At 46.5% G+C, this 22,384-nt stretch overlaps 1 protein-coding gene across 1 annotated transcript in view; it reads right to left on the bottom strand.

Annotated features, from left to right (window-relative positions):
- APBA2 (amyloid beta precursor protein binding family A member 2) overlaps positions 1 to 22,384 on the bottom strand; it is a 223,780-nt gene that overhangs the window by 60,736 nt on the left and 140,660 nt on the right. Inside the window, exon 3 of the mRNA XM_047086754.1 lies at positions 7,463 to 8,468. Coding sequence (XP_046942710.1) covers positions 7,463 to 8,428 — 966 coding nt within the window. The 5' untranslated portion in view covers positions 8,429 to 8,468. The remainder of the gene's footprint in view (positions 1 to 7,462; positions 8,469 to 22,384) is intronic.

The raw sequence follows: 22,384 nt of genomic DNA, 5'->3' as shown, positions 1-22,384 counted from the left end.
GGCAGGTGCTACAGCTACTCATCACAGCACTGGGAGCAGAGGAGGCTGGGGAAGAGCACAGGACCCCTGGGAACTCTCCTGTGCTACCTCCTCATGTGCACAAAAAAAAGGGCAGGACCTGATGCCAGAAGAGCCGGAGCACCTGCAGAATCAGGGTCAGGGCTGTGGGAAGAAAGAGGCCACCTACACTCGAGAGAGGCATGGGGGTGGGGGGTGAGGACCTTCCTCTTCCCCCGACTGGGCCATGCTCTGTGTCTCCCAGAAACTCCTGTCCTCAGCGCCTACCCATGAGGTCTTTCTCCAGCCCTGCCCTACCTACAGCCAGGTTTGGATAGACCGCTCCCTCCTGGGCACAGTGCGAGCACCAGATACCTTTGCATACCTGCTGCCCTATGACATGCCAATGGAGCTTACCTGAGTGCCAATGATCCCAGGGTACTCCTCTCTCAGCCCCTCGGGGCCTCTTAAGACATGGTACCCTTTACTGTAAAGCAGGTGCCCATATTTACTTCCTATGACACTGAACAGGGCATGTAGGAGAGGCACCGCCCACAGGAAGCACTCACAATGCCACTGCCCACCCCACCCCCCGGGAAGGCCGAGGTCACCCATACACTTAGCATCGTCCCTCCCCATCTGGTGCCAGCATTCCTATCACAATCTCAAAAGGTCCTTCACAAAGCAAGCCTCGACTGAATGCGAAATCACAGCAAAGCCATCTCCACAAGGAGCAAGGATAAACACTTGTATGTTTGATGTGGTCTCAGGGCCCTGTACCATGCCTCCATTTAACTGTTGTATTAAGTTGACTATGATGTATTGACTTTCCTTTTTTTCTATTGTCAGAGGGCCCTTTTTAGAAAGTGCTGGCTGGACCGATGATAAACAGAAATCATGAAAACCCCCAATAATCAAAAAATGCATTTGGTGTGCCATCCTAGCACACAGCAGTATTCCGTGCAGTTGCCGCATAAATCAAACACCTTGAACTAGATGGCCGTTGAAGTGCTGACGTGCGCCCAGCCCACAGAGTGCATGGAACAGGACAAGGCATGCCTGGCCGCTTGAGAAATCTCCAGAGCCCAAAGGAAAGGAATAAATCTATTAAGGGAGAATTTCAGGCACAGAGAAGATATTTTCAGAGTACTTTTTCTCAAGATATATGTCACAGGCCAACACATGAGAAAGAGGGGGATTCCAAAAGAGTCAGTCCAAACCAAATCCAGTCCTTGCTGAACCCAGATGCACAGAGACTACAAGAACCTGCTATCCCAGGCCGCCACCAGATCTATGGAACTATGATCTCTGGTGCTAAACAAACATGTTCTTACAGGAGCATGGAGGAGCAGCCCCCAGGGGAGCACTGATCAGCAAGTCCCTGCTCCTAGGAGGTGTACTGATGACCCGCCAAGTCCCCAAAGCTCACTCCTGAGCTGTGACACCAGAGTCCCACTGAGCTCCTCTCTCTACACACACAGCAGAAGTAGGTGCAGAAATGGCGATTCAATCTGGATATTCAATACAAACTAGGCTGGACGCAACTCACATAGTCTTCAGTCACTGTATGTAAACAACAAAACATATCAACGAAGCTCCATAAAAGTAAGGAAAGTGGTGCATGAATGATCTCTACTTGACTACTCTAGGGCCTGAGCCCTCATGAACTCAGGATGTTGGGATAATTTTACAGACTGGAGGTCTTGTGTCCACTGGTCACCCCACTGGTGTCATGACACGTGGGCTACGAACAACGGAGCACGTCAAGCCCTCATAATACCAACTAAATAAGGACAAAATAGAAGAGATGGCCACTCTCTGGGAGGAATACTGCCCAATTCACCTATGTGGACTCACTCACCAGCAGGCAGGTTCAAACACATTCTGCCAAAGAAGTCAGCTTTACCTCTTCTAGAGGCCCTTCTAGAACTGCACAGTGCAAGCGCACCTGGGTGGCTCCGTTGGTTAACTGTCCAACTCTTGATTTTGGCTCAGGTCATGATCTCATGGTTCATGAGTCCGAGCCCCGCATCTGGCTCTGCGCTGGCAGCCCCAAACCTGGTTGGGTTCTCTCTCTCTTCGTGCCCCTACCCTGCTCATGCGTATGCTCTCTCTCTCTCAAAATAAATAAATAAAATTTTTTAAAATTAAAAAAAAAAAAAGAACTGCACAGTGCAGCAGTCAAAGGCATGAATTTTGGTGCAACACAGACTGCTAACCCCTTGAGCTGTGTGACCATGGGTGTGGTAGTTATCCAATGTAGGTCTTAACTGCCTCATCTGTAAAACAGGAGCAACCCTAGTCCCTATCTCTTCTAATCATTCTAGGATTTACTTAGATCATACACATGAAGTCCCTCACATAATGTTGGCCATGACCACCAACACCAGGGTCAGTTCCACCATCACCCAGGGACTCCCCACAAACAGCAAAACAAGAAACATTAACTCCTCAGAAGCCAAGGGTCCCAGTGGTGAAACAGGTGACCACTTGTCCCCCATCAACTTTCTGGGTTGATGTTGAATCATCCTGGGATTGAGACATGAAGCAGGGAGATTTCGGGAAGTTGTGTGATCTGGCTTTCTGTCCCCTAGGATATGCAACTGTGGTCAGTAGCTTCCTGATAGGCCCTGCCTGGGGAGAAAAGGGACTAATAACCAAGATTTTGGGGGAAACATTGGCCAAACAGGGCCAGGGGTATCTTTGTTGCAGTTAAGTCTGGGACTTCACACAGCACATGTACAACCAAAGGAGTGAATCTCTGAGATGGGAAATCTTTGCCGTAAAGTTTCTCAAGCTCATCTGCCAATCAGATACAGTCAGTTCTCCTTGTTCAGGGCAGTTACATTCTCTAAAAATGCTGTGAACTCTACATGTATGAATACTGACCCACTTACCTCCTAGGAGAAATACAGGATGAGGTTCCTGCAAAGCCTCTGCTCACCATTTTTGTCAACTAATCAATACATAACCTTGTTTTCCATCTGTTTCTTTTTTGTTTTTGTCTTATGTGTGTTTCTCCCTAAAGACACCTTATTTAATGTGTATTCCTCACAGATGATTACATCCTGTATTTCCTTATAATAAAACTAGCTAAGAAGAGTCTAACATTTTCCTGACCCTGGATAAAAAGACCGTAAATTTCTTTGGCTCCCAGCCTCATCACAGTGCCATCACCATGCTCTTTTTATTAATGGTCACCTCATGAATCCACAAAGTAACCCCCTTTTCCAATGCTTCCTCACACACTATAGATGTTACTTTAGCGCTTTCCAGATCAACCTCATGTACAGATTGGCGAATTTCCTCTTCCTCTTTCTGGCTGTACCATATTGTTGACTCATGGCCAACAGCTCTATCATTCACACATACATGAAATATCTAACACAACGTATTTTTCTCCATAAGGCACATCATAGCCTTCTCATACTTAGAAACATCAGACTGCACTCCAGCACTGCAAGTGGGGGTCATTTTATCACCAAACAGAAAGCGCAAAAATGCAAAAAACATGGCGCTAAAAGGCCCATGAAAAGGACACCTGTTTGCAGTATGAGAGCTGAAACAAGAAGGCAGAGTGTCTCCTTGTACAAACTCAGCTGGGATCATGCACGCTGACTGACTCACGTGCCTCTGCCTCTCTGTGAGTGTCCACAAATGCTTGCAAAAGCACCACGAGTACTGATTTTAAGCTTACACATAAATTTTAGCAAGTAGGCCAATTCACAAATATGGAATACATGAACAATAAGGATCAGTCAGGATTACCTGGGTGGCTCAGTCGGTTAAGCAACCGACTTTTAATTTCGGCTCAGGTCATGATCTTGGGCTCTACACTGGCAGTGCAGAACCTGCTTGGAATTCTCTCTGCCTGTCTCTCTCTCTCTCTCTCTCTCTCTCTCTCTCTCTCTCTCTCTCAAAATAAATAAATCAACTTAAAAAAAAAAAAGAACAAGGATCACCTATGCTTTGTTTACACATCTAACAGGATGCTAGTTTGCCTCTTTGATTTGAAACTCTCAGCAACAGAATTTGGCCATGCCATGTGACAAAATATGTTTTTTGCTTATATTTTCCAAATTTTCCTCAATAAACATGGATTGCTTTGAAATAGCTCTTTCTTCTCTAGAAATACTCATGCACAGATCTCTGTTCCCCCAATCACATGTGTCTTCCTGCAATTTGAGTTTATTTCCTTTGGTTTCTCTCACATCCTGCCCTCCCTCCCCCACCCCCATCGCAGACCTCTTGGTCTCATCAGCATTACACAGGAGAGAGGTCTACCTGCAAACTGAGCCTTTTCAAAAGCAAACACACTGAAGGAAACATCTGTAACAACAAGCAACATCTAGAGCATATAAAGTTCTCCTAAGATATAGAAAAGCACTCAGACTCCACATGATAAAGAGCACAAATCAAACATTCATAGAAAAAGAGTAGCAAAGGGTGCCTGGGTGGCTCAGTCCGTTAAGCATCTGACTTCAGCTCAGGTCACGATCTCTCAGTTTGTGGGTTCAAGCCCCACACCAGGCTCTGTGCTGACAGCTCAGAGCCTGGAGCCTGCTTCGGATTCTGTGTCTCCCTCTCTCTCTGCACCTCCCCCTGCTCATGCTCTGTTCTCTCTCTCTCAAAAATAAACATCAAAAAAAAAAAAAAAAGAAAGAAAAGAAAAAGAGAAGTAGCAAAATAACATGAGGAGATGGTTAAAGTTCATACCCAGTATGGGAATTTATTTTCAGGCAATAAACCAAAAGAAAACTTGTACATAGATGTCTGTGCCAGTCCAATGTGTAAGAAACAATCCCATCTGTAACCTGTATGCTTGGTGGCAGGGTATGTGCAGATGAATGAATTAGATGGCACGTGGCCTAAATGGAACATTCAAAGGTCAGTAAAAATGATCATGAAAATTATAAGGCAACACAGAGAAACACTTGTAACATGTCAGATTTTAAAAGGTGGATGGCAAAATTACATCTGGACTGCAAAGACAACCACATGCATTATTCATATTCAATGCTAGAGTCTGAAAAGTAACACAGAAAAACCAAAAGAGCTCATCTGCTAAGGCAGCGGGAACTATAGAGGATACTTTTTCTGTCTTCCCATTTCTATTCCATTGTAATACTGTTGTCCACACAAGGACGAAATAAAAGGCTATGCAATACTCTTCAAAGTGTCCATGATGTAACTTTTCAAGCTTTAAAATGAGGATCAGAGAGGTGAGGGATGCTATGCAATTCTTCCTCCAGCAGAAGCCTTCCACAGTATTGCCTCTCGAACTTGAATGTGGCCTCTTGTCACATGTGGATTCAGTGGTTCTGCGGTGGGGCCCTCCAGTGGGGCAACACTGCTGGGCCATGGATCACACTTCAGAAAGCAGACTCCAGGTAGCCACCATTGCCCTTTGGCCGTTAGCTATTTTGTTTTGCTTTATTTTGTTTTACTATAGCCTTAATCCCAGGCTATGACACACTAACCGTAGAAGGCCCAGGGAAAGGCCAGCATGGGACTCAGGCACCCTGTCCACCTATTTGAGGCTACTCTTTTGTTGGCTCCTGCCACACAGTCTGGCTGTCCTGGGGGGAGTAAGGGATTCCTTTTAGGAAGCAGGCTGTGATCTGAAGCAAGGAGTCACCACATTTCCCACTGGACCTTCTTCACACACTCTTGCTTTCAAGATGATTCTATCACAGTGGTTCTTTTTGGTCCAATTTCAAAAGGGTCCTCATCTGGAGAATGGGTCACCTGTGTCTACAGGATGGGAAGACCCAGGTCACATTCACCCAGGCATGGCACAGTCCCCCAAAGGAATCCTTAGGCCCCATTTTCATCAGGAACCCTTGTCAGCACAGAGCTTGGCATCATCAGGTACTCTCTTTGATGGAGTTAATTTGTGAATGAATGAGTAAACCAAAAAAGCTATGCAATAAATAACCCATTTAAATGAGCTTCTCTAGAGTGTCTCAGATTCGCTTTGAGGAGACACTCTATTTAGGGAGAGAAGTTACCTGCTCTTTCACTCAATGCCATGACTCTGAGGAACAGAGCTCCTACTGGGTCTCCAACAATGGCTCAGGATGTCTCCCACCTCCACCTGCCCTTTGAAACCACCACCACCACCCCCATTCATTCCATCCTATTCATCCATCCCTCAGGCTCTCCAACCCAAAGTCTGCATTTTTGCTCAAATTAGCATCTGGTACAGCACAAAAACAGCAAAACGTCAGGTCTTGCCCACTCCCCGTCATACTCCAAAGATAATGTTCTCTTCACGAGAACTTTGTCAGGGAAGTCATTTGTTACAGGGCGCAGTATGCCCTGTGTAGCCCACGTTAGTCCCTGTGGCGCCATCGCCACTGTTTGGCAATGAGTCCAACTCTGCCAAAGTGAAGAAGGCCGGCAGTGCTTGGGCTTAAAGCCCAGACCTTGGGCCCCGAGCCACCTGCCTTTGGGGGGAGCTCCCCACATCCACTCGTGCAACAGCAGTTTCTCTACATCCCAGAGCCCTCGGTGCAGGCACAACTGCCGTGAATGACAAGAACACCCCAAAAGTGAAGTCAACCTACATTTAATGGTCTTTAAAAAGAACAAAAGACATCAACATGCAAGTAACAGAAACCAGCAGCAAGTCATATGACTTATATCCCAAACACACGTCCTTAGTGTATAAACTCATGGACTCCTCTGGGGGAAAAAAAATACTAATTAAGGCTTTAAAAAATATAAAAGCATTTCATTGTCATTTGCCCACAGAATTGGCCAAACAGAAGTTCCTTTACACAAGTGTAATAGTCACATCTTCTTTATATATTCACAGAGGGGTGTTGTTTTTCTTTTGTTTTTGAAAAGCAGCTTTTCAAATGTAGCTATCAAAATATATGCTCACTTTGATACAGTTAAAAGAAAATAAAGTTATGCTTAAATCCATTGGCCTCATTAATATGCATTTCTTCTCCAAGACTTTGTCAAACCTTCAAATAATTATTTTCAAAATAGTTATTTACAGCTAATGGCCCATAATGCCAAGCCCCTGAGCTTTCAGAAAAGTGTCACTGGGATACAATGGTCCCTGTGAAATGCACGCAGGTCACTACCCCTTGTCACTGGGGCATCCAACCACTGCCTGCCACAGTATGCACTCCCCAGCAACCTCACAGCCTTGTCAATGTCCCATCAGCCTGAGGAAAAAAACCTGGTAGGGGGATGGTAGTCATACGGGGCCACCCCCAACCATGAACAAATCCAGCACAAAGAGGCTAGAGACTCAATCTCTTTTAGGTGGGAGGGGGGTACCTTCTGGAAGGCACTAGAATGTCCACATACCTGCTACATAACTGAATTAATGCAGAACTAAACATGCACTTGAACTATGGGCTTTGGCACCTGTGTGGGCAATACCAGAGTATCCTTTGCTCTCTGGGCCCCTCCACCCCCTTCCCTCTGGGGACAGCCAGAGTCCTACCTGCTCTTGGGGCCACTTTGGCCTCTCCTCTGGAGTTCTGGACTTGGTCTTGAAGCTTCTCTGGGGGTCTCCAGAGTGCTTGGCCTCAGGAGGGAGGTTCAGCGATTTGGGCCTTCCCTCATGTCTGCTAGGGCCATGGCTGGCCTCACTGGGTGGGCAGGCCTCTGTGGAGTCCCCGGGCCCCGGCTCGGGTCCCCGCACCAGCGCGTGTTCAGGGCTGGCCTCACCGGCGCTGGTGATGCTGGTCATGCTCAGACTCATCTTGATCTCAGCCACGATCTGGTCGATGTCCTCCTCCTGGTCCTCCAGGTCCCCATCCCCACGCCTCGGGTGATAGGGGGAGGCAGTGCCCGTGTTCCCATTGGCCTCCGTGGGGTAGTAGTCCTGGTAGCCCTCTTCACTGGGACAGTAGTGGACACCTTCTTCCTGGTCCTGGGCCTCCAGGACGGAGGCCTCGTCCTCCGGGATGGGGAGGTGGCCGTCCCGGTAGTCCGGGCTGCCTTCGTTCCCGTGGCCATGCGGATGGGGGCCTGCCGAGTCCGTCCACTCCTCCACGGCCTCCTGGCACTCATCCGTCTCCAGGTGGCGTGTGCCATGGGCCAGGTACCCCTCCCCGTTGCAGTCCATGCCCTCCAGGTAGCTGTCATCCTCAGGGCAGTAGCGGATATAGTAGGTGATGCCCTCCTCCTCCTCGGGGAGGCCCTCATCATAATCCTCCTCCTCAGAGGTGTTGTTCACATAGTCGGAGCTGGAGTCCCCATCGGGGCTGTGGTCGTGGCACCCCTGGTCTGGCGGTGTGGGGCTCTCGGGTTGCAGGGTGGACAGCTCCAGGCCCTTGGGCACGTACTCTGCCAGGGGCAGCTCTGCGTCCTCACTCTCAGGCTCCTGGCCATGGGGGACGGGGCCAGGCCTCGCCCTGTGGTCCAGCATGCTGCTCGCCGTGCTCTGACGCTTCCGGTTGGCCATGGCGGATGCTCACGCAGCCATCATCACCTGCAGGCAGCCACTGTGGGGAGGAACATTGAAGAGGACAGTCAGAACCTCACAAAACATGGCCGACCCAAGGCTCCCGCCAGGCTGCCAGCAGCAGGACCCACGGGAGTGTTCCACCACCATGTTGTCTCAGAGCAAAGTTAATGCACATCTGTTCAAATAATGTGATGTCCCCACTGCAGCTGACTCATTTGTGGAGAGCAACGAACGCATGCCCATGCCACAGAGAAGGGGGACATGCAGGGCTGAGGGGAAAGGAGGCAGGGGTGAGGCGAGGCACCTGCTATTCACCAGGATGACTGCCTCTTTCCCAGAACCTCACCGGCTCATTCATGACTTCTTAAGAATGCTCACCCCATTTGGGTAGCCAAGGTGACAAGACAAGGAGTCATCAGATCAAGTTATTTTGTCTCAAAAAGCAAAAGAGAAGCTTTCATTCAGAAGACATGAGGAGGTCTAATGAGGAGGTAACACTACCTTCCAAGTCTAAATCCGCTGCTCCTCAAAGGCCTCAAGTCCCCTCCCCTACCAGCTGTCTCGCCCTCCCCAGTGCATAGAAGCCTCTCCTTCCTCCTAGCTCCAAACCAAGAGGATTCCCCAAGTGACCAGACTTGCCAGGGACTGTCCAGGCTGAGCCCCATACAGAGAAGCTGAACCTGAGCCCTAGCCTCACAGGCTCAGCAGGGTGAGGGTACAGGAGAGGGGGACACCAGGGGGAGGACAGCACTGCCTGGCCATGGAGAGAGGGAAGAGGGTGTGGCCACAGCTTGCAGGATGTGGATCATGGTATCACGGGGCACTGCGAAGATCCTTTAAGTCCAAATGGGGGAGGTCCTGGGGTGCCTGGGTAGCTCAGTCTGTTAAGGGACCGACTCTTGATTTCAGCTCGGGTCATGATCTCAAGGTTCGTGAGTTCAAGTCCCGCAACAGGCTTCGCGCTGTGTACATCCTGCTTGGGATTCAATCTCTCTCTCTCTCTCTCTCTCTCTCTCTCTCTCTCTCTCTCTGCCCCTACCCCACTCGCTCTGTCTCTCTCTCAAAAGAAATAAATAAACTTTTTAAAAATGGAGAAGGACCTTACCCCACCCCCCAGGACTCTGCATTTTATCCCACAAACCACACAGAGTCATCAGGCAACTTTCAGCAGGTGCATGACACGCAGGATTCCTGTTTTAGTCTCATCTCTCTGAGCCCAGGGTGGAAGAGATGCTGGAGGACAGAGAGCTGTAGGGAGGGAGACCAGTGAAAAGTCTATTCCAGCTCTAGGGAATGTGAGGGGCCAGCATCAGGGAAAAGCCATAGGGGATATTCAAACGGATCATTAATGTTTTATCTCTTCAGCTGAGTGGTGACCCAGATGTTTGCTTTATTCTTTAAATGGTACTTTGACATTACTTATGCCTTGTTTTTGTTTACATCATAGTTCATTTATTTTTAAAAACTTCTTCCAGTGTCCAGAGAAGAAATGAGAGCCTGTACACACGAAAATAGTTACAATGTTATGTATATTTTACCACAATTAAAAAAATTATTTTTAAGTGAGTGAGAGCTTAAGGCAGTGGAAATGAGAGAGGAGCTGTGGAAGCATTGGGCTCAGCAGGATTAGAGAGCAAAGACAGAGATTCTCATGCCAGTTCCTGCCCAGGCTCTGAGCTTCCCTGGCTATACATCCTCTTTCTTCTACCTTATCTCCCCCTAAAAGTCCTAAACTAAAGACCCTTTGCATTCTGTATTCCCCAGAGCACCCATACAGCATTTTGCTTATAGTGGTGACTAAAACACATTTTTCTATGAGACTGGGTTTACCAGATGGCCACAGTCACAGCATTATGAATATTCCCCAAAGAATGGAAGAGATAATTATTTCATCTGTCCAGACACTCAGAGTGCGAGCGTCATTACTGATTGAGCCACATGCTTCTGACATGTGAATTCACTCCAAGAAAATTTCCTATTACAAGAGGCTCATGAATGTCTTGGTAGCATCACTAGATGCTGAAAGATTCACAGAGCCTTCTCCAGAGCAGCCCACGGACTAGAAAGATACCCCACCAGGAATATTATCACTGAGATGGACGCTGTAGGGTATGAATGTCCTCACAAGTTACCCCATCCCCAAGCCCCAAAACTGACAGGATAATCCCAGATATTTATTCCCAGGTAGGGATCGAGGTGCTCCGTGTTCACTATAATACAGGTGACCAGAGGATGCATCAAAAGCACTGACCTGCCTCACAGCCATTTATCATTTTACAACAGACCTCTTACCTGCACAAAGGATAGCTAACCACCAGGGACATGCATATGCTGTAGGACTGACGGAAGGAACTTGGCAACCACCTTTTTGTGGACACAATCTCTAGAAACAACCCCCAAAATGGTTCCTAAAGCATGCAGTGAATGCAGTGGCTAAGAGATGGCCAGATTCCTACACTTTGAGAGTCAGGATGGTCAAAGGCAAATGGAGCTGGTGGTCAGTTGCCCCTGAACACTCAGTTCCTATTCCTTGGGAGTAACTCTATCTCTATATCTCCCCAGGTCATACACATCCACATCCTTGTTAACAAACAAACTAAGGTACACCGTACCTCTTAACTTCAGATTCCATCTTAACCTCAAATTCTATGTCATTTGAGGGATAAAATCTGTATGCAAATACAGACGTGTGTATGCCCACATCTACATATGACACCATCTAGGCCAATATAAGACTCAAAGATGAAAGTACATATATTACAGTAATGTGGGACAGTCCCTAATCCCATAAATAATTTACCCAAGCAATCTACAATGTGAGGCTACTCCAGCCAAAATTTCAACAGAATATTGGGGAAACTGTGACCCAATAATTCTTAGGTTCATTTGGAAGAATAAATTCGTGAAAATAGCTCAGAAAGTTCTAAAAATGAGAGTAATTAAGAACTTGCCTTATCAAGTATGTAAATATACTCTGAAGTTTGGGGCCTGAACCCATGACCCTGAGATCAAGACCTGAGTCGAGATCAAGAGTCAGATGCTTAACCAACTGAGCCACGCGGGCACCCCCATTTATTCAAGACTTAAAAGGTCTTTCAACAGCATTACAGGATTCTTCATAGCAAGTTTATTCTTAGATTTTATTATTTTCTGGTGGCTGTAGTGTCTGCCATTATATATTTACCTGGCTATTGTTGGTACATAGAAAAATATCTATATTGATCTTGCAAAAGTCCATGTTCAAATTCTAATAATTTTTAGTTGGTAATTTTGTTTCTCTCATTTCCAGCATTTTATCACCTTGTCTGGATGCACTGCCCTGGAGTGCTACTACACAGTTAAATGGCGGAGCTACTAAAAGACAGCCTTGACTTACTCTTAATTGCAATGAAAATGTCTTTCTTTACTTTACTTCTTACCAGGGCCAGTCCAGGATAAAGCACATATGGCACTCACCTCAGTCATGAAATTTAACAGGGAAGGGGCCCCTGGGTGTCTCAGTCAGTTAAGTGTCCAACTCTTGGTTTCAGCTCAGGTCATGATCTCCCAGTTTGTGAGTTCAAGCCCCATGTCAGGCTCTCTGCCCCCCTACCCCACGTTTCTCTTTCTCTCAAATAAATAAATAAACTTTAAAAAAAAAAGAACAAAATTTAACAGGGCAACAAAAAAGAGACTAGTTTAATACAATACTTTTAAAAAAACTATGCAAAAATAGATGATAAAAAATACCAACATGTTAAATAGAGACAAGATCAGTATTATTGATTTTTCTCTTTGCCTCAGGTTCCCATAGGGCTCCGGCTGGACACTGTGAATGATCCAGTTTTTCAAAAGTTTTCACCATGAAATACCATGCTAGTTGTTGGCTTTTCTAGAGTTTGATAGAGTGGACCTTCTGATCCGGTTCTCTTTTCCATGGATACAAATGGAAAGGGACCCACAACAGAATCCTGGACGGCAGCAGCCGCGTCTTTGAAGGTCTGCAGAATTACATTTAACCTACCGGGGCACTTTTGGTATAAGAGAAAGAACCCTCCTATTAAAGATGAAGACAGAAGGTCTGTGTTTAAATTCAGACCTCCATTTGCTGTCAGGCCTTGGGCAAGATATTTAACAGAGCGATGGTCTTCTGCCCTTGGTAAATTGGAAATGATAGCACCTGCCTTCAGGGCTTGAAGTGGGTTAAATAGGAAAATAACCAGCGGAGGCCTCAACTCCTTAACGTTTGTTTTTTCCTACTATATACAGGGAACTGAGGAAAATTTTAAATGAAATGTGAACGGAGAGAATGCCTGACAAGGTGTGTGTCTTGGGTGGGTGATGGGAACTCTGCCGACACAGCTAGCTGGAAATGGCTGTTGTCAAGTGACAGTTACCCTGGCCAAGGACATAATGTGCATGTCTGCAACAGGACATAGGTACCTAAAGGCAGGACTGCAGGAAAGGAGAAGGTGTTGGGGAAAGCCAAGAGCTGCTCCCCAAAGCAGTGGTTCAGTCACTTTGTTGGGTAGAAGGCCCACCTGGGGAGTATGCAGGTTCATGGGCTCGAGATTCTGAGCCGGTGAGCCAAAAGCCAGGCCTAGAGCTGCAGGTGGTTCTGATGTCTGGGGCTCTAGGACTGCACTCCGGGAACTTTCCAGAATGGATTTGACCTCCTTGCCAATAAAATACAAGGCCTTTCCCTAGATGCCCAGGCCATCATGCTCCACGCATTCTCTATTCCTTTTCAAGATCCAACTCCTGGGTCACCTATACTCCCTGCCAGTATGACAAAGGTGGGCGGCCTGGTTCCACAAGGGCTATTCAGAGAATAGCAGACACCTCCCAGACCAGGAAGGTGTGGTAAAGTCAAAGGGATGGGAGAAGGAAAGGTGGGGCGAAAATATCCGTGAAGCAAAGTGGTTCCTGAAAAAAAAGGAGTTCTGAGTTTATAATATCCAGTGTAGTCCAATAAAGGTGTGTTTGAAAGCACAAGGCACTAACACACTGCCTTTGCATGGGAGGGCTTGCAGCTCGATGACAAAGGATTCCAGTTATAACACCTCAGTGACAAGCAGCTTTTTCAGCACCCTTCATGTCTACAGGGAGGTCCCACACAGCTGCCAAACCTCACCTTCCTGGGCCCCAAGATCATAGGCAACATCTCATGGAAAGATCTGCAGTCACCTCAGTGCATTCTCCTTCTGGGGGTGCAACTGTTTCAAGGGGACAGCTGCCCTGTAGGAGGCTATGAGGAGCTTCACTCCCCTTGGGAGAGGGGAGGACACGTGACTAATCTTAGCATATCATTTGTTAAACAAACACGGGCAGATTTTTGTACCCAGAGGTGACAGCTTCTTGGGGCATGATACTTCCCAGAGATAAGGATCACAATTTGTTCTGTGGTGTATTTAAATAGGGAATATAGAGAAGAGATACTCTCTCATAGCTGTTCCATCCACAGACAGCCACCGTTGATTTTGTCCTGTATTGCCTTCCATTCTCTTTTCTATACATCTCTTTTGTGTGGCTGAAGTCTTGCTGTAAACACTGCCATGTTCTCTTCTCCTAACATAATATATAAGCAGTGGGAACTCTCTATAATTATGATTTTAATGGCTACATAGTATTTCCTGGCCGAATAGACAGAATCTAACTATTCTCTATTGATACATGGATGGTGTCCTATTTTTATATGATAAATAATGTCCTGATGGTTCCCCGAGGATATACTCTAGGCCTTTTACCCCCTTTTATCCAGAATCCTTTAAACTTTCCTCCAATCCGAGGTCCAGGTTCTCAGAAAAGCTCCAGGAGGACTGTGGCCAGGAGAGAGTTAACCACCCCTACCAGGGGCTGGGCGGTTTTGCATGGGAACATGTGAACAAACATATTGAGGTCCTCTGCTTCTGATTAATCATATTAAAGATAAATCCTTCACAACAGACCATCTGGAAAGCAATTCAAATGTACAGAAGAAACACGATTACCTGCTATGCATCCAAGAAAATGAAAATGAGGCCCTGTGTCCAGACTCAATTAATTCTAGAACAGCAAGCACATAAATCAGTAGAAAATGCAGACCCTGATTCAGTGCTTACCACTCTCCTCCTGAAACATGCTAATGAGATGTGGGAAATAAAGGCTTATTGTCAACAATGAAGAGCCCCAGTGTCCTTATTCTAAACCACATTTTTCTTGTGCATGGGAAAACAACATTAGCCAGTTCTTAGAAGCACTACTAATACAGCAGACCAAGATGAAAAAGAGTGATTCGGTGGCCACACTACAGACCAGGTAAAAATGTTATCATACAGATGAGATATTTACTCAACCAAATGGCCACTGCCCAGGATCTTGTTCCTCAGTTCAGTCTCACAGGTTGTAAAGATAATAGCCTTTTCTTCCCTTTCAAGAATTTAGTTGTTTTGACCACAATCTGAGTTTACACAGCCCTAGAGTACACCTGTATAATCAGTTCAAGCCACCCAGGCAAAAGTCATCAATAATTTCCCCAAAACCAGGCTGAGTTCTAACACTGTCACACAAGACACTGCAACCTAGTTCAGCTCACACAGGGATATGCTTCTCTTTGAAAACTGGCAGGAAATAAAGGGCAAAAATGTCGAACCTTCAATAATAGGCTCTTGGTTAAGCCAATGTTAGCACATCCACAAGACAATTATGCAGCGATTAGAGTATTTACAAAGAGTTTATCATATAAAATGTGTTATTATAATTTATTCACAACCAAATAAACATAGAATAAACTGTGAAGAAATACATTCAAACACCAGCAAGGGTTTCCTTTGAGCAATGGTGCAAAAATTGTATTTACTTCCTTTCCTTCTTCATTTCTGAGTATGGTACTTCTATAGACTAGTAACATATAAAAAGACAAGTACCATGGAGTACAGCCCTCTACAGCCACAGCTGCCAAGTGATACTTCTGCATAGGAAGGGCGTAGGTCTCAGCATCCCTTGAAAGAATCCTGGGATGCGGGTGAGGACTGATTTGTTCCATCTGGGCCTTTCAGTATGCCAGGATATCTGCCCCACTGCATCCTTCAGCTCAGAATGAGCAAAAGGGGATGATCTAACCCTGAAATACAATTTAAAAATGCTGTCAGCCCTTCACCAATGGCAAGTCCCCAGGAGCTGGTATTTGTATCCCACAATGTAATCTACACCTGAAACCAGCATTCACACCATAATGCATGGCAGTATGGTACCCATGTGTATGTGTGGGCAGCAGACACTGCTCTTGTTAGTTACCCCTAATTGTAAGAAGTGAACTTGCTCCCACAAGAACTCCCGGAAGTGTTTGGCTTACCCAAGTCAGCGCCTGTTCTTTTTTTTTTTTTTTTTTTTTTTAATTTTTTTTTTTCAACGTTTATTTATTTTTGGGACAGAGAGAGACAGAGCATGAACGGGGGAGGGGCAGAGAGAGAAGGAGACACAGAATCGGAAACAGGCTCCAGGCTCTGAGCCATCAGCCCAGAGCCTGACGCGGGGCTCGAACTCACCGACCGCGAGATCGTGACCTGGCTGAAGTCGGACGCTTAACCGACTGCGCCACCCAGGCGCCCCAACAGCGCCTGTTCTTAATTTGCATTCAGGAGGAAATCAAGGGTCTGGATAAGAAGGCAATGAAACAACACGAAAATTATTCGCAATATGCTTGAGAATGTTGAGAAAAACACATAATGTCTGCATTTGCCAAGGCCTTGCGCCAGGAAGGACATTCTAAACACATCCTTTACCAAATCCATCCTAAGAGACAAAGGACTCAGTACCCCCAGAGAAAGCAGCCACAAGACCAGAGAGAAAACCAGAGTCGTTTGTGCTGGCTGTCCAGCTATTTTTGTATTTTCCTAATCACTTCCAAACACACGCATCACTCACTGTGCAGATTTAAAATAAGCCATTATGGGCTGAACTGTGTCCCCTCCACCTCCAAATTTATACCTTCATGTCCTAACCCCCAGTGGCTCAGAATGTGGCCTTGTTTGGAAATGGTCATTGCAGATGTAATTAATTAAAAGAAGGTCATTAGGGTGGGTCTGAATCCAATATGACTGATGTCCTTATATAAAGAGGAAATTTGGAGACAGACCTACACAGACCTACATCATGTAAACATCACCAGAAGCTCTGAGAGAAGCAGGGAACAGATTCTTCCTCACAGGAACCAATACCACAAGCACCTCCATCTCAGACTCCTGGCCTCTGAAACTGTGGAATAATAAATTCCTGTTGTTTAATGCCACCCAGTTTGGGCTACTTCGTTACAACAGCCCTAGCAAACCAATATGATCCATAAAGATTATGTGTACATTACTCAAAGGAACTCCTTTGTTTTTTTATCTTCTGGAGAATTCTCCAGCATGTAATCAGGGATGTGTTTCCACCTTGAGTCTGACCATTGTGTCAATTATTCAAGTGTCCTTCCTTGCCTTTCCACCATATGCATTTTAGAATCATCTTATCAATACCTTTAAGTTTATTTATTATTTTAAGAGAGAAAGAGAGAACGTGCATGTGTGCACAAGTCGGGGCAGGGGACGGGCAGAGAGAATCCCAAGCAGGTTCAGCACTCTCAGTGTGTATCCCGATTCAGGGCTCGAACCCATAAACTGTGAGATCATGAGCTGAGCCAAAGTTGGACGTTTAACCAACTGATCCACCCAGGTGCCTCTAATACCTGTATTTTTAAAAATCTTGCTGAGAATTTAATTGGGAGTGCATTAAATCTATAGATCAACTTGGGTACAATTAATCTCTAAACTATACTGAACTTTCCAATGCATAAATATATCTTTCCGTTATTTAGGTCCTCTTTGATTTCTCTTATCAGTACTTGTAGCTTTTGGCCTACAGTTTTTGTACACGCTTTGTTGGAATTATATATATTTCTTTTGTCTTTTTTTGGTGCATTGTAAATGTTCTTTTTTACTCACAATTGCTTTATTTATATAGTATAGAAATTTAACTGTTATATAGTGAACTTGCTAAATTCATCTATTTATTTTAGCTTTCTGTAGATGCCATTGGACTTTGCAGACAATGATGAAGTCTGCAAGTAAGAATTGGTTTTATGTATTCTTTTGCAATCTACTTCCCTTTTATTTCTTTTCTTTGCCTTACCACACTGGTGAGGACATCTGGTATGATGCTAAATAGGAGAGATGACAGCCACCAGACCTTGCCTTGTCCCTGATCTTGGTGGAAAACATTCGATCTTTCACCACTCGTATGATCTTAGCTGTAAATATTCTGTAGATGTCCTCTTTCAGATTGAAGAGGTCTCCATTCCTATGTGCTGAGTGTTTTTTAAATCATTAATGAATGTTGAATTTTGTCAAATGCTTTTTTCTACCCCTACTGAGATGCCCTTGTGGTTTTTATTCTCTATTCTGCATAACACACTGGCTTAGGTTTGACTTTCGAAGCAGTCTTGCATTCCTGAGCTAACCCCACTTGGCCATAATGTATTATTGTTAAGTATTGCTGGATTTACCTTGCTCATATATTATTGAAGCTTTTTCTACCTCTACATTCAGAATTATGTCAAATTACTGTGCATTCAAGCTTTGACCTCCATGCCAATGGTGTTGCTTTTTATTCTGTCCAGAGTTTTTAGTTCTAACGAATGAGAGAGACAGGCTTCAGTGGGCTTAATCTTGGCCAGCACCATATATCCTCCATTGATCTGCTCATAGATTTTGAAAGGTACATTAAGTAAAAACCTACTTATTTTTATTTTGTTCAATTCATCAAACATGTACAACTGCAATCAATGATACTGGCTCAGCCTGCTATCATCAGCACCATCAGCAGCAGAGAAGCCAGGCTGGAGGCAAACAGACAACTTGTACCAGTCCCAGGGTCCTCAGTCCCAGCTGCATGTTAGAATCACCCTGGGGAGCTTTTAAAAACTATCATTCCTGGGGGCGCCTGGGTGGCTCAGTCGGTTAAGCATCTGACTTCCGTTCAGGACATGTAATATCTCATCTCATATATCCTCATATAATATCAGGACAATAATGATCTCATGGTTCATGAGTTCAAGCCCACATCGGGCTCTGTGCTGACAGCTTGGAGCCTGGACTCTGCTTCAGATTCTGTGTCCCCCACCCCCACCCCTCCCCCACTTGCACTCTCTCAAGAATAAATAAAAATTAAAAACCATCATTCCTGGACCTGTCCCAGTCCCATGAAGTCAGAATTTTGGGGTGAGGCCCTGATATCAGTATTTTGACTATCCCAGTGACTGAAATATGGCCAAGGCTGAGAGCACTGAATTGGAAATATTGAAAGTATGGTTGATGGCCCTTCCAGGAAGACCCTATAACCCTCAAGGTTCACAGTCTCCAGATAAGAAGCTCTGGGCCAGGAGAATAAGGGGCAACCGTGTAGGGAAAGGGAGCTTCATGTTGCTGAAGGGTTGGCCGTAGCCTCTCCTCTACCACCCACTGCTGCAGGCATCTGAGTCTTTGGGGCCTTTGTCTAATAACACATACAATCTCTAGGGCTCTCCTGACCCTGGTCCTTCATAGCCATCTTCCCCTTGGTCCTCAGGGAAGCAATGCTGCTCTTCAGCACAGGCCCTGACACACACAAAGTGGCTTTCTCTTTTACACCGTGGCATGAAGCTGAAATAAAGTGATATGTTTAGAGGACATTTTTAAGACTGGGGATCTCCCTGCTTCTACCTCCTACTTTTGCCAATAAGGTTCAATCAGCTCCAGCTCCTTCTAGAAAATGCACACAGGCAGGAAAGGGGCTAGGAGGGAAGTGTGCATGAGGCCCCTAGGGCCCCCAAAGCAGACAGGCGTCTAGGGCTTCCTTCCCTTAACACAATGCTTTAGCACTGGCCTGGGGGCTCCAATTACAGGACTGAGATGCTGGACTGTCAAATTTTCAAAGTAAAGCTTTGCTGATTTGGCTCATCATTGTATAAACAGGATATGAAACCAACCTCTATCATGGAAAGATGTCAGTTTCCAAAGCTAACCATCCAAGGATAACCTGCGATTTAGATTTCCGTACCTCTGACCTCCTCCCCAGCTGGGGTCCTCTTAGTTCTCAAGTATCCCTCTGAAGCTTTGGTCACTTGGAGCTGGAAAAGGGGGTTCCCCAGGGCTGTTGGAGAGGGCAGTGCCTGGAGAACAGCTCTGTGGGAAGCCACAGTTCACTACTACCAAAACCAAGGGGGTCTTAGAATTCAGAAAGTACTGGGCAGAGGCTGTCAAAGCACAGGGCCAGCCATCACAGTGCCAGCAGCCCTGGCCAGAGCAGAGTGCCAGCAGCTGGCCCAGAGATGGTAGTTGGAGCACAGATCCAATGCAAGACGTAGGAGCCCAGGATCCATGGGGAAGGACAGCCATTCCAACAGGGAGAGACAAAAGTCCCACTCACTCTGGCACTGATTTCTCCCCAGTCCTAGCTCATTCAAACAGGAAATAACCAGGCCAGAGAGGTACCATCCCTGCCTGCCTTGGGCCCTCACCCACAAGGGGTGCCTATACACCCTCCTCTCCTGTGAGGCTCCCACCCCAGTTCCAGAAAACTAGTGAGGCACCAGCTCACTAGTGATGGCCCACCTGTGATCTCACGCAATTTTTCATTCACTTCACCCTTCTGGCAAGCCCCCCAAGCCATCCGGTTGGCGTTCTGGAACATTCTTTAACTCTCTGCAGATGGTGCTGACACACCCACCTGGTTCATAAGTCAATGGAGGCAGGGGCTGGGTCTTGTATTTGGGGGTCCTCCAGTGCCTAGGAAAAGGGGCTCAATGAGAGCGGCTGAAAGGGTGTAAACGAAACTCGATGCGGAGATGAAGCTCCGGAAATGGATATAAATTGTCGGCTACTCAATCACTTTGTCAAATGATTATCTTCTGAATAAAAGATCTCCCACAGGAATTTCTTTAAATAGCCAGATTCTCCTGGCTCATTTAAAATGACTTAACTTTATTTATGTATAACTCTTTTACAAATGTTTCCACTGTGGGAAGCAGGGAACTTGGGTACTTAGCGGAAGCTAGGGAGGTGTTGCAAAAGAGAAGATGCACAGTCGCCTGTGGGCCTGTGGCCACCCCTCCTCAGGGGTGCACGGTGGTCTCCATGTCCCCGAGCCCCCCACACAGGTTCCGGAGCTCGGAGTGAGAAAGCCCCTCATCCTTTGCTGGGGAAAAGCCAGCTCCACCCCATTCCCCAGTTTTGGGGGTCTGCTGACAAGCAGCTCACCAGATTTCTCCAGAACTGCTCCCAGCCACCTCCTGGGTTGAGCTGTTAATCCACCCTCCTAGGGGACATTTTGATCCTTTCCACAAGATACCCAGGATACCTTTTTCTCCTAAGTAACATTTTCTTCCCCTAGAAAAGTGTGGTAAACAGAGAGACGGTGGGTATTTTCAAATTAGGGCCCTGGCTGTAGCTTTTCAAGACAAAAATAAAAAACAGTATCTGGTGGTCGCGAGTCTGAAGCAAAGCAGCCAAGTGTGGCTGGCAGGTAATGGAGAAGTCTGGGGGCAGAGGCTCACAGCTGTCAGAACTCCTGAGTAAGGGGCAGGATGGCCCCTGGCAATGGCCCCGAGCACTTCTCCAGCCTCCTAGGGCCCCTGGGGTGTCCCAGATGGTGTAGCCAGGGCAAGAAAGCAGGGGCCCCCAGAAGCTTCTGGGCCTTGGCCTCCAACTGGGGACAAATACCCCAGAGCTGCCCTGGGTTTGGGGGCTCCAGAGCCCTGCCTCCTTTGTCCCCACATGGCATCTCTGGGCTGCTTTGCTTCCTGACAGCCCCTTCACAAAGTGGCCCTCACACTTTAAGTCACTGGGGTTAATGGAGAGATTAGTAAAATCCAGAGTGCCACACCCCACTCTCAGTGCTTCTGATTCAGGAGGTCTGGGGTAGGACTGAGAATGTGCATTTTTAGCAGGTGCCAGGTAAGGGTGATGCTGCTGGTCTGGGGCCAAATGTGAGGCACCACATTTGGTGAGACGCCAGGCCCCCCTGTCTCGCCTTCAGCACCTGCATCTCTGGAATCTATAATAAAAACCCCAGGAAAAGTAGCGTAGCAGGTTCCAGATCTGAGAGGGGCTAAAATGCCATCATCACAGTATGCCCCTGAGGCCTCTCTTCTCAAGGTACGGCCCCCAGTCCCACCACCCTAAGCATGAAAGAGAAAACAAGATTTCAAGGCCACACTCACCCATTTAACAGGCCTGCAGATTCCTGAGCTCACAGGAGCCCCTGCTGGAGATAACAGCCGATTCACCCTTTCCTGCCAAAATCTGAGTAAATACACCTAATTGCTCTCTCAGGCTGTTGATGAACCTATTTTTCAACACCTGATGGCTATTTATTACAATTATTCTAATTATCCCTCAACTGTAATCCATTAAATGTTCATTCACTACTTCACTGGCAAATCCTCACTGCTCAGCTCCTCTGGGTCATGGGCTCCTAGCAGTGAGGGAAGGTCAGTGTCCCCAGGTGACAAGGCCCAACAACCAACGCGGAGTCAGCCTATGGCCTCATAACAAGCTTCAAGAGCAGAATGGAGGTCGCATGCCCTCCTGGAAGTCAGGGCTCCAGAACCAAGCTTTACTGACACCCCTATCCAGAGCTGAACACTCACTGCAACCCTCAGCTATCTGAGGCTACAGTCCATATAGGAACTTCTACATGAGTCCAGCAATTTCCATGAAAGTCAACCCAGTCATAAGATCCAGTGTCTGAATGCAGCTGGCAGCCGGGCAGAGGCACCACGGCAGGAAGAACCTCCTTGGGAGCCTGTGTGTATAAAGTGATCTCTATTCCAGCCAAGTTTTCCATCTTGTCACTGCAGTTGAAAAACGATGGCCAAGAATCCAAAGTGACAACACAGCAAGAGGATCCACTTTGGTGGTTCTCGAATCGTGGCTCCTGGACCTGCATTGTCGGCATCACCTGGGGAGCTTGTCACAGATG

The sequence above is a fragment of the Lynx rufus genome, unplaced genomic scaffold (genome assembly GCF_022079265.1).
Source record: "Lynx rufus isolate CCGP_SWC_20201006 ecotype Redwood Valley unplaced genomic scaffold, mLynRuf1.p SCAF_21, whole genome shotgun sequence".
NCBI classification, from domain to species: Eukaryota; Metazoa; Chordata; class Mammalia; order Carnivora; family Felidae; genus Lynx; species Lynx rufus.
This window is presented reverse-complemented; position numbering and strand designations above follow the sequence as displayed.